This window comes from Gouania willdenowi, chromosome 4, assembly GCF_900634775.1.
Source record: "Gouania willdenowi chromosome 4, fGouWil2.1, whole genome shotgun sequence".
In the NCBI taxonomy this organism is placed as follows: domain Eukaryota; kingdom Metazoa; phylum Chordata; class Actinopteri; order Blenniiformes; family Gobiesocidae; genus Gouania; species Gouania willdenowi.
The window spans coordinates 8,104,368-8,117,212 of NC_041047.1; the positions used below are offsets into that span (position 1 = coordinate 8,104,368).

The window sequence follows — 12,845 nt, forward strand, 5'->3', positions numbered from 1 at the left end:
ACCGGTTAGTGTGATTGTACATTCACGTCTGGCTAAAAACAGATAAACTTTGCTTCATTCAAAATGAAGTCTGTGTCACGGGCGCGGTCATAATCAGATCACGGGTTTTACAATTCCTCCGTTTACCTGACTTTACTTCTCCTTTGTATGAACAACAGCCTCTCAGAGAGTTTTGAGTTAACGCAGACAGGGCATTTGTGTGTTCTGATTCAGTGCAAAGATTCAATTCTTTAATCTGGAACTTTATGAAGTGAGCAGCTGTGTTTGGAGCTTCTGTGGATTTGAACTGTGAGATGATCTGAGACAATCAAACTGCAGACCATCGCACTTTTACAGAGTTTTGGTTCTGCCAGGATGAAATGGAAATGCTACCTTTTTACTCTGTATATTTTACTCTACCTTTTAGTGCTATCTCATTTATTGTTTATTGATTGTATTGTTATTTGAAGGAATTGTTGTGAAGGATGCAGAGAACCTCGATCGAGTTTGTAGCTTTACAGGTATCAGGGTTATTGATTATGTTGAAGTCCATGTAAAGCAGAGATAAATTTGTGTTCTGAGTTTGTCACACCACAAAAACATGTGTCATTGACCACTGAGCCAAATTTGAAAGATGAAAAAAAATACTAAGTGTATAAAATGAGGTCTCAAAATGATGGAAAAACAAGCACTTCTCTCTGCGCTGAAATGCTGGGGGCGCTGGAACTGGCGCCACCTCGGTGTACTGTGTCAATGGGAGAGATAGTGCTTCTCCCATTGGTTTTTCAAAAGTGCTCGGATCGGGCCAAGCAAGGCGTCAGCGGAAAGGTATGCTCCGCTCAGTTCCGAATATGTGCATCTCTCCCGGTTAGAGTCAGAACTGCGCCCCGCTAGAGGCAAAACACCCAATCGTGGTGCAAATGTAACATATTTTATTCCCCCGAGTCCGAATATGTGGTTTGTTTTTGGCTAGGGGCCAAATTGCGCCCGCTGGTGGCCGTGGAAGTTTGGTGTGCTTCAGCAGCAGGGTGGGGTTTATGCTAATGATGGCTCCGCTACATAACGCAACTATGATTTCTGACCCGCCTATTATATCCTGAACACAGAAATTTCAAACAGTTTGTGAAGCCTAGCACCAAAATTAAATTCTAAATGGTTGAATAGCTTTTCACATGTTTTAAGGAATATGTTTATGACCTATTTAATGTGTTTAGAAGAAAATGTCAGAATTTGCTTTGCAGTGACTTTAATAAATCTCGTCATCTCTGTGAGGTGAGGAAAGAAAGAAATTCACTGATGTCCAGGTCATTTGAAAGCACAGCACTAAAAAAAAAATCTACGCTGACAGCATTTACATTTTTAAAATACATTTCGATCTAACTCAGTTTTGAAGTGTTCCTGCTTGAATATTATCATTGTATTTTAATATCTCGCGAGCTAAAAAAGGTTGGGCACCCCAGCCTTAAACCTTTGCTTTTGTCAGATCCAAAGGGCAACAAACGAGGTTGTGGTTTGACCAGAATGGTTTGGGTGTTCCAACAAACTTCATTAGACTTCATTAGAGGTGATAAAGTTTGTTAAAACACAGAACACTAAATCTTACATTAAACATAACAAAGACGTCAGTGGGTAAAGAAACATATTTCTAATTTTTTTACAAAATTTGACCTTTTTCTTGCTGCGTCTGCGTTCTGCGGCTGAGACAGCGGCAATAATTGTAATCATAGCAGAGCGTTTGGTCTTTTTGACAGCTTCAGACGGCTTCTCATTACAGACGTGACATTTAGCATTTTGTCATTTCAACATTCTGTTCCACTCCCTCATGATGACTCACGACACAGTCTACAAAACATCCCCAGACATAGGGTTAAAAATCCTCAGTGAAAAAGTTACAAATGATCCCATATCACATTTGATAAGACACCAAATATGGAGGATTTTGCTCCTTTTTTTTGGCGCATTTTTTCCGATTTAAATTCATCTGAGGAGCTATTTTTGATTGTGTTGTGGCAGCTTCAGTTTTTAGTTTTAATACACACACACAGGCACACACGACCCTGCAGTCACGCTGCAAGCAACTCAATCAACACATAATGCAAAATCTCTTCATTCCCAGGAGAGCCGTGACTCCAAACTTAGCCACTGTGTGCATAATAGAAAAACTTTTGAAAAGGAATTCAAAAAGTTGAACGTCAGTGAACGGGTCATCTTTGACAAACATTTTTTTGTGTGTTACGCCATCACTCCGGCAGCTTTTTTTGAACAATAGACCCATTTCATGTGACGTATGCATATTAAATTAGGTGCATGCACGCGCAGACTCGGTGCAAGACAACCAGAGAACTGCATTGCACTAGCATCGGCACACGATTGAAACACTTTTCTTTTCTTCTAAAAGCAACACAATGTCATCGTGTTGCGTTGCTGATTGTACACACACACACACACACACACACAGACACGCAGAGAGAGAAGATTATGATAAAAATAAACAGCATAAAGTTGCCAAATAACCACGTTACGTTTGTTCAGAAGCGATCGTGTCAACGTAATCGCTGCTGAGGCGATGATGCTCGGGGAGCGGACTGAGCGCTACTTCAGTCTGGATCCAGTAAAAAGTGACCATGAAAAGCTGTAAATGGACTGATATGCAGACGTGAGACAGTGACGAGATGACTTAATGTAGAGATGGAAACTCATCCCTTGAAACTGTTAAGAATACGCGGAAATACACGCAAACCTTTGTTAACAGCAGCCCGCCTACCTGCCCGTTCATAACAAGTAGTTATAAGCATCTAGAGACTTAATGCTTATAGGTTTTCTTTCGTATATATATTGGGTTTTTCTATCAGATATGTATAAATGTCTGGCCATTGAACATCGGGCCAGGAGTGCGCATCAGATGACCACTCGTTTTCGGGAATGCTGCATTGGTCCTGAAATCGTTCACCTGTACTTAAAGTGAGTTTCCTTAAATAAGCGTCCGCGTCCTCAGGTGACAAGCTTTCTACGTACTTCAAAATATTTTCGGGCTTTAACAGCTTTTCATTCATTGCCATTTTTTTATTTTTCAAGCGTCACACATCGAAACAACGTGGTTTCTTCACTGAGTATGCACGCGCACATGTCAGTCACGCGTCTCATGTTAGTACACATTGAAATCCATCTATTGTTGGTGCAGAAAAAACTCCAAAGTGATTACAGACATTCCTCTGGACTTGATTCCAGAGGCAGATTTATGCTCGGAGAACAGCTGCATCAATCATCAAGGTCAACGGTGAAGGACGACACGAGCTGAATGCATCCCCATCATTGCTTTTGTGTCATTTTATTACTTCTGTAATCAAATCATATTTTTATATCCTAACATCAAAGTCCTTTACATGTATTTCGAGGTTTTGTTTTTTTAAAGTTGTTCTCTACTATTTTAATTCTTGCGCTTTTCACAAAAAGATGATTGTTTTGGAAACATCTTGTTAGAGCCCGATATGTAACAACAACATAAAATGTAACAATGTCCGAACTGTTATAAATATATATATATATAAACCCAAAATTCAATAACTGGTCAAGATTGTAACAAGATGCCGAGCACAAAACGTAAAAATGTTTAGCCTTTTTTTTTAAAACTTTTTTATTGCACTTCTTATAACGTTGATCTGCAACATGTGCAGACAAAGTGAAAAAAAACCAAAAACATATTATTATTGTTTTAAAAAAAATGTTTACGCTAATATTAAATGCAAATACAACACGGTTGGTAACTTTTTTTTTAATCTTACCCTCATATATATATTTATATATACATTTATTTAAAAAAATTATATATATATATATAAATAAAAGGCAAATAAGTGTTTACATTTTGGGCACAGCACCTTGTTACATTATTCATCATTTTTTTTCATTACATTTTGAATTCAGCACTTTGGTTACATTATTGACCAGTTCTCACATTTCAGGTTTTATTAAATTTTTTTTGGGTCTTGTTACATATCAGGCTTTAACATCATCTGACGTTGATGTTACAACCGGTCATTATTGACATTGTGGGTTTTATAAAAAAAAACATTGTAACATTTCATGTCTTTGATACATATCGGGCTCTAGCACAGGGGTTCTCAACTGGTCTCACCCCTGTCAATAAATCGCAACCCACTTTTTTTTTAAGAATTCAACTAACCAAATTCAGTTTTTCAAAAATAGCTGTTGAAAACACACATATTTTTTAAAACATAAATCTATATATTTTCTTGTGCAACATGCATTTCACAGCATGCCTGTCAAAAGAAAATGTTTCTTTAAAAATACAAGACAAGTCCAACACAAGAGACATTAAGTATTTATTTACTGTTGACCAGCTGGACCCACTTTTGGTCCCGAACCACCAGTTGAGAATCCCTGTTATAGCACATAAGAGGCCTTGAAATTTTTTAGTTTCCACCTTGTTCCTAAGTTGCCTTTGTGATTTCTTTCAAAACTCTGCAGTGACTTTAGGTAACTGTCTTGGAACAAAATACCGGATCATCACTTTTTATACCTTATGCAGGACTAAAAAATATAGCTTCAATCCTCAGAGAATGGGAAGAAACTATGACAGAAGTGGCTAAAGGGGATGTAGCTACTGTATGTTATTTGCTGTTCAACGGTAAATAATTTATAGTTATCATCCACTTTGTGCCCTGAAGGACAAAGGAATAAAACTCTGACACTACCTATTAATTAATAAGACTTTTCTAGGTCATTTTAATCAATGTTAAAGTAAATAAGTAAGTCAGCAGCCCACGTAATGGCACAAATCATTGAGCTGGTTATCACAGGGATGACACACACACACACACACACACACACACACACACACACACACACACACACACACACACACACACACACACACACACACACACACACACACACACACACACACACACACACAACCATTGATTTTGATTGTGGTGGTGAAACTGAAACAGCTAAAGAAAATATGACATCTTGATTTACTGCCAGTAATAGCAATGTTAAATAGACTTCACTTACTTCACTCACTAAAAAGTCTCCAGTTAATCCAGAATGCAGCATCCAGAATACTAACAGGTACAAGCAGGAGAGAGCATATTTCTCCATTATTGGCTTCCTTTCATTGGTTTCCTGTAAAATCTAGAATAGAGCATAAAATCCTCCTGTTAGCATACAAAGCTCTGTATATCTTAAAGGAGGGGGGGTCATTTAAAAATCACTTTTTCAAGCTTTATATCATGTTAGTGTCATTCCCTCCTGAAAAAACATACCTTCAGTATTTTTCAGATTGATTCACGTATTTTTAAGTCATCTTTAAATCTCCTGCCAGCAGTCATTTTCCTGCTGCTTTGCTCAAGGGGTTATTCGAGTGTCATGAACTGTGTGCTACTGAGGGAAATTTGCTGCATTTTCCCAAAAAATGTGGGTAGCATACTTATTTGAGTATGCTATAGAATGGTACTATGTGCCTGAAACTCCGCTCTCAGTTTCCTGGTCTTCTGGAAGTTCCTAAAATGTCTAGAATTAGAACAGGAGGCAGAGCATTCAGCTACCAGGCTCCTCGCCTTTGGAACCAGCTCCTAGTCATAGTACGAGTGCCTGCTACTCTCACCACCTTAAAGGCTAAACTCAAAACCTACTTATTCGTTCAAGCATATACCACATAATAGCATTAACCTAACGACTATAGGAACAAACCTAAACCTAAAAATAGATTTTACACGTGTAGAGGATGGTCTTACATGTGTGGGACCATCTTGTGCATCTGAATCCTTGGTGAACGGCAATTGGCGAACAAGATGGCGGCATCTACAGACCGTGGAAACACCGCTCCTTTGCTACCATCAGAAATAGACATTTTATTACTGAGCGCCAACAAGGAAATTAGCAATCTACAGGAAGAGATTTTTCGCCTTTCTAACGAGACAAAAAATAAAATGAGATACTTTTTTTTTTCTTTTATTAGTTTACAGGGACAGTACACATTAATGAACATTTCTGTAAATGTGACAGTATTAGCTGCAAAGCTAATTTTCAACTGTTGTCCCTTTAACAGAATAGAGATTAGAGAATAGAATCGAGAAAATAGAGATTTTAGTGCAAGGGCAGGTCATACAGTTCAAACAGAGGACATTATGAGGATAAATATGTACAGTTATAATTATTTACAAAGCAACACCTGTTTAGAGGATCCTGACACTTGGCTCAGTCATGCACCAGAAGATCTGTAGGGTCTAATGAGCACATTGTTGATTTGATTTTAACCAGTTTTTAAATTGAGTCCTGAATGTGTTAAATGTGGGGCATTCTCTTATAGTGACAGGGATGCTTTTTCAGATGTTACAACCCCTGACTGAAAGAAAAGTCTGGCCAAATGTGGTACATTTGTAGGACACTTCACAGTCTCCTCTACCCATGGACCGAAGGGCTCTGCCAGAAGATGATTTCAGTTTAATGAATTCCCTTAATGTTGATGGTGCAAGTCCATTGAGTATTTTGTAAACCGTGCAAGCAAATTTAAGGGATTTAAAATTTTCAAAGTTCAGAAGATTGTATGTCTCAAGAATGTGACAGTGGTGGTACAAAACAGGTTTTCTGGCAAAACAAATGTAAAGCTTTTTTATACAATGGTTGTATTTGTCTAAAAGTGGTTTCATTTGTAAGAGACAAATATTCTATGTACGAGAACACCATAGCATGCAGAAACATCCTAGCTGCCCGAAATGTCATTGATGAACGAATATGTCTGAAGTTATGAAGATTGAATTGAATTGTTTTAGAAATTTTCTTGACAAGACTTTTGAACGAGAGAGTAGAGACAAGAACTACTCCAAGGTATTTGGCTGTCAATTATCTGTATGCATTCAAACACTCTTTTCTTTGATTGAAGTGTTATTTTAATTGAAGTGATTTTTTTAAATTGAAAATATTTTTTGACGGAAGCAAGCAATTGTTTTGGATTTGACAATGAACACACGACTCTTAATCTACCTGCATTATATAGACGTAGATTTGTGTCTATCATAGAGATTATAGGTAGGGGCCATAAATTATGGTGACTTACAAGAAGGGACGACATCTTCACCTCATTCCCCCCAAAAACTGCTAACTGACCAAGATTGATCTCTCTCTCTCTCTCTCTCTGCTCCTTAATCCCATCGTGACTCACTCTTGGAAGCAGAACCCTCACTGTGCTATTGTTGGTAACCCCCTGCCTTCCTCGGGTGCGATATTTTGGAAATTCCCACAGCACTGACGCTGTCTATTTGCCAGGTAATGGGACTTTTAAATGACTTCCGCACGCTACCTGTGCAGCACGCCCCTGCTGCTGCAAACACATTATCAGGAGATTATCCTGAAACATACGGTGAATAATACTTATCTTGGTGGTGCAGTTGGGATTACTCATTGTGCCATTTTTGAGGGACCAGTGGGAGACCTGGTGAAGTAATGAATGTACAACCCAACAAAGTGGAAGGACTGGACACCAGCTGGGACCCCATATTATCAAATCATTCTCTGCTGAGTGCATTTTGGCTATATTAATACACACTTTAATTTATTTTTAGTGAGTGAAATTCATTTGATATGGTGGACCATGCAGCGTATCCTGGCACAGGACTGCAATGCAGCGGCTATGGAAGCAGATTTAGGAGCACAGGTAATGCCAACACTTCCTGTTCATTTCCACAAGCACAAAAAAGCCTCTTCACACTCTGGAACTGAGCATGCGCAACCTGCGGGGTCATAGGCCGAGAGGGATAAAAACGTCAACAAGCTCGGTCGGTCTGTTGATATGGCCAACCTAACAGTGTTTGTAATTTTAGTCCAGAGATCTTCTTCGTTTTTATATTATTCAAATTAAACACATTCGGACTTGGGGGGACCAGGGCTTTTTCCGCTGATACCACTTTCGGCCCGACCCGAGCACTTTTGAAAACCGACGGGAGCAGCAGTATCAAAGCAAGGGCAGTCCGCTCGCTTCCACACCTTCTCCCATTGACTGAGGTAGACGAAAACATCATCTTTTTGGGTCTCCAGCGGGCACAATTCGGACTCTACCAGGGAATGATGAACATATCCGAGCACTTTTGAAATCCAATGGGAGAATCAATATCAAAGCAAGAGACCTCCCATGCTTCCACACTCCTTCTCCCATTGATCGGAGTCTCTGAGCATCAAGCCCCGACTTCCAGGGCCCCCAGTGAGCCTGTTTTGGAGTCCACCCTAGGAATGATGCACATATTGGACTCAGGGGGACCGGGGCTTTCATAATCCCACTCTTTAAATAAAAGAAACACTTTTTTTTGGCCCAAAAATTGTGCTTTTCTCCTCCAGCGGGCGAAATTCAGACTTTACCTGGAACTACAGTACATACATATTCGGACCCGGGAGGATGGGAGTTGCTGCTGATACCGCTTTCAGGAAAAGGCTTATAAGCCATGTAGGCCGTCACCATCATGGGTCTATTAATTCCTCGGTTTCCTCCTTACTGAATTATTTGATTCCTAAGTGTTTTCCTTTGTTTAATTCAGCTTTTGGTGAGTTTTCCTGATTTTACTTCTCCGTTGTATGAACAGCAGCCTCTCAGAGAACTCACAAGATTTGGGTTAATTTCAGACAAGGCATTTATGTGTTCTGATTCAGTACAAGGGCCAACTTCCAGTGTTTAGTGTTTCCAATGTTTTTTGAGTTTACACCTCTTAAACTCAATCGCAAGATTTCCGCGAGTGTGGAAAGGCTTATTCTCCCGCAGCCAAACGGACCATTCGAATCAGCTCAAACTAGTGGCAGGACCACTGTGAGCTCACATGCTTTGTGGGATAACGACTCCCAATAGAAGTCATTATTTTCCACTTGCAAGCTCTCATCTCAGTATGAAAGCTAAAGTATTTTTTATTATTCTCTCTGTAATATTCTGCGCGACTGTCAAATAAAGGGTGTGGTAGACGGAGGGGAAAGAAGGAGTGTTTTTGCGCAATTGCGTGGATGGATGTGTGAGTAACTGAAAAAACCCCATTTCTCCAAAAATTCAGAGCGGCAGAGAAATGTTTGCAGCTGAGGAGCATCAAGTGTCATATCATCAAGGGATTCGGTTCAAGTCGGGGGCAAAAATACAATCTTTCATCTCATTGAGGAGAAAGCATTTGAATTAACTCTGCGACTGTCTTTCAGGCAAGGACGGGGCTCATGTGTTAAAGAGAATGAAATCCACCTTGAGAAGAAAGAGCCGTCACACACAGTTACAATCAGTGGAAAGTGAGCAGAAGGTGCTGGAAAGCTCTTTGGCTGTTCTCAGTAGCAGTGCAAGATTTCAGCAGAGCTTCATTCATATACCGTGATATGATCTTATTTGTATGGCTTTAGTCAGACGAGGTCCTTGTAAGGTCTTTGTGATGAATATTGTGATTCCTTCTTCTTGATAAGATCCTCAGAATCAGAGTTGTGTCTCCCATAAAAGTACAAACACATTTCAACCATAGGAATAGGATGAGGGATCATCTTAAATCAAACTCTGCAAAAACACCTGAGTTTGGGCAAAACAAGACAGCAACTGTTAGCATTTAAAGACAAATTTCAAATGGCTTACAAAAATGTTGCTGTTACAAATACACATATTGCATATACAGCATGAAGATCTTGTTAAATTTTTTTTGTAACAATAATTTATTGGGTCCATTAGTGAAAACATTTAAACACGCCATTTTTGCATTGACTCCAATTGTTTGCATGAGAGAAAAATTTGATGCTGTAAAAAAATTTGCATTTTTTAGATAAAATTCACATCATTTCCAAACATCATCTATTCTACAAAGACTCCTACATTTTTGTCAACTTTTTATCGAACATTGAGAATGTATTCTTAAGTATAGGTTTTTAATACAGTTTTCAGTCAAACATTTTGATGCACTGTTGATAAATTAAAAATCTGTAAATCTCAAAAAAGGAAAACTAAATGAAAAAAATAAGAAAAAAATGGGAAAAATTAAAAGTGAAAAAAAATGGAGAAAAAAGGGGGGAAAAAAGAGAAAAAAAATCTATAAATAAATTAAAAATCTGTATGGCAACAAAAAAATGCATTTATTTGTGTTATTATTTACCCATTTTTTAAATATTGTATTTGCTTCTGTTCCTTTAAATTTAAATTATTTTTTTTTTTTCAAAGCAACAGTAGCTTTTATCTACACATAGTTGAGCTAAAATATTTTGTAGAGCAATGGGAGGAAATTGGAGTTAAACTTCTGAATATTTCCAGGTACTGAAATGTGCTCACTTTCCCCTTTAAGTATGCATAACCATGTACACAAATGGCCGACACAGTCTAAGTCTTAAAATGCATCGCATGAGATCTCAATAACACAATCCACACATCAGTGCATGCTAGTAGTGAAATCTTAGACAATTTGATTACACTTGTCATGACTAATAAAGAGGTTGTGGTTGGTAAATTAGCATAACATAGAAGAGTTGATTTTAGAATAAAAAATCTCAATACAAGTGGCTTCCTCCTTCAAACTGTCATTCTCTCTTTGGCAGAGTGCTTGTCAGATCTCTAAGGATTGGCCCCACATTCACGGCACACAACAACAAAGGATACGCAGCAGCTGAGACATGAAATCAAATGTATTGAGAACGACTCCTTGAGATGGAACATCTTATTTTCCAGACGCCCCTACAGGGAAGGGCACATGGAGACGATGTTTATGCTGCTTATGTGACCACACTGCAAATAACCCAACGCAGACGACACAAAGTCAAACCCTAAAAGACTCCATCCATCCAACACATTCCAGTCAAACAAATATTACAAATGCAGTTATCCACTTGTTTCTAGAACAAGTACTCAAATTTGCGCAGTGACCAATACAGGGTACTTGTAAGAACCTTTTTTTCTGAACTTCCTCTCAACAATTTTGCGGTTCACAAGCTGCAGTCCACCTTAGATTTGTCATTCTCACACCAAGCCGGGCTCCTGGAGCAGTTAGAACATGCCCAGTCTATACTATAAAATCTCCAAAGAATAATCTATGCTAGTGTTTTGCTCACGACCACAGTATCTGACACCAAGACTTGCCCAAGACCAGAATGGACCAAGACAAGACCAAGACTTTTGGGAGTCAAGACCTAGTCCAGACCAAGATAAGACAGAGGCCATAAAAATACATTTCCAAAACCATGACAAGGGTGAACAGTTAAAGAACATTCTCTCTTTAGTTTTAGTTCCTTTAAAATACATTTGACAGACAAAAAGAATAGGTAACGCATGAATCAATGATATGTATCCTTTTACAAAATTCTTATCATCATTATCACATCAGTTCTAGTATTAACAAAAAAAAAAAATCCAGAGTTCAGGCACTCCGAGACAAGACCAAGTAAAGATGCTTTCAAGTCCAAGACAAGACCAAGACCTTTAGAATGTGGTCTCGAGTACTGCAACACTAGTCTATGCTATGCACTACTATAGCTCTCTATTGACAATTCTCTCAATCCAACTTATTCACCACAGATAGCAAAGTCGAAATACGGGTCGGGCTCTGCACTCTGAAATAATGTATTTATTCAGTCGGCCTTTGGTACATTTAAATTCAGTTTTTAGAATAATTCTTGTTTAAAGCTTAATTTTGCACTGAAAACTGTACACATGTCGTTTTTCTAAAAGTAGTGTAATATAAACAGATTTTTCCCCCCACATGATAAATAATTGCGATTATATTGATGACTACAATATTGATCAAAATAATCATGATTATCATGTTGGCCCTAATCGTGCAACCCTAGTCAACAGCTGTTAGTTTTTATAGGAGAGGCGGGGCCAACAGTGCTGGGTCGTGATGTAAGCTGCCTTCAAAACGTGATCAGCCTGAATTCTCAGCCAATAAAAAAATTAAACTGTAATAGCCTGGTTTCAACCCATAGTGGGCAGTCACTCTTACATTTTCACAACAAAAAAGTCCAAATTTAAATACTATGAATAAACCGGTTTGGGTGTTTATTTATCCTTTAAATTATTTTTGTATATTTTTCTGTATTTTTGTTGTGTTCTTTGTTTCTGAAGTCATTTCTTGTATTTTGCTGTCATTCTTTCTACTTTTCTGTGGCCCCTGGGCTGCCAGTTGTCCATTTACTGCTTCAGGTACAGAATTGAGAGTAATTTCCACCACAGGCAGAAATGAGTGATGTGTGGTGTCAATATGATGCTATTTTTGGGATTCATTAGGCTTAAACTTAAAAGAGGTTGAAAAACAGTGAGTGACGTCTCCTAGCTGAGGTTATCCAGTTTAAGTCCATGTCTGAATCCACATTATTTACACACTTTTGGTGCCGTCTGTGACATCACAAAACCCAAAATAGAGAGCCTTTGTTTTATTATTCAAATAAGACATGATCTGAACCATGAGATAACAAAGAGCATACAAATGACTCCAGTCCCGGTGGTGCTGTTTTGTTCAGAAATCTGTGACCAATCGGAGGTGGAGTAACTCCAGGCAGCATCATGGGAGACAGAAGAAGAAGAGAGAGATGTTCAAAGATTAAAAGATGGAGAGAGCATAGTTAACAAAAGGAAGAGGGCTCGCTTAATGAGGACAGACAAAACATTTGAAACATCACATAATGTTTCATTCAGATAGTCAGATTCATGCAAGGACTCAGATATCTACCCGCGGCGGACACATTGACAGACGATTCTCCAGCACTCGTGCGTTTTCTTCGCGGCTGCTACGACTGTAAATCTCTCTCTAAATGACTGCCATAAATCCTCCACAGATCTTGATGTATTTCTGCCATATTTCTGTTGACAGCTGATCACTTTTCCAACGGTTAATGTGTGTGTTCACATCTACAAA

At 38.6% G+C, this 12,845-nt stretch overlaps 1 protein-coding gene across 1 annotated transcript in view; it reads right to left on the reverse strand.

The window, feature by feature from the left end:
- Nucleotides 1-8,455, reverse strand: part of LOC114461660 (uncharacterized) — a 37,586-nt gene extending 29,131 nt beyond the window's left edge. The window contains exons 1-2 of the mRNA XM_028443906.1: nucleotides 8,356-8,455; nucleotides 7,874-8,054 (exon numbers count right to left, since the gene is read on the reverse strand). Coding sequence (XP_028299707.1) covers nucleotides 7,874-8,054; nucleotides 8,356-8,455 — 281 coding nt within the window. The remainder of the gene's footprint in view (nucleotides 1-7,873; nucleotides 8,055-8,355) is intronic.
- Nucleotides 8,456-12,845: the final 4,390 nt, after the last annotated feature.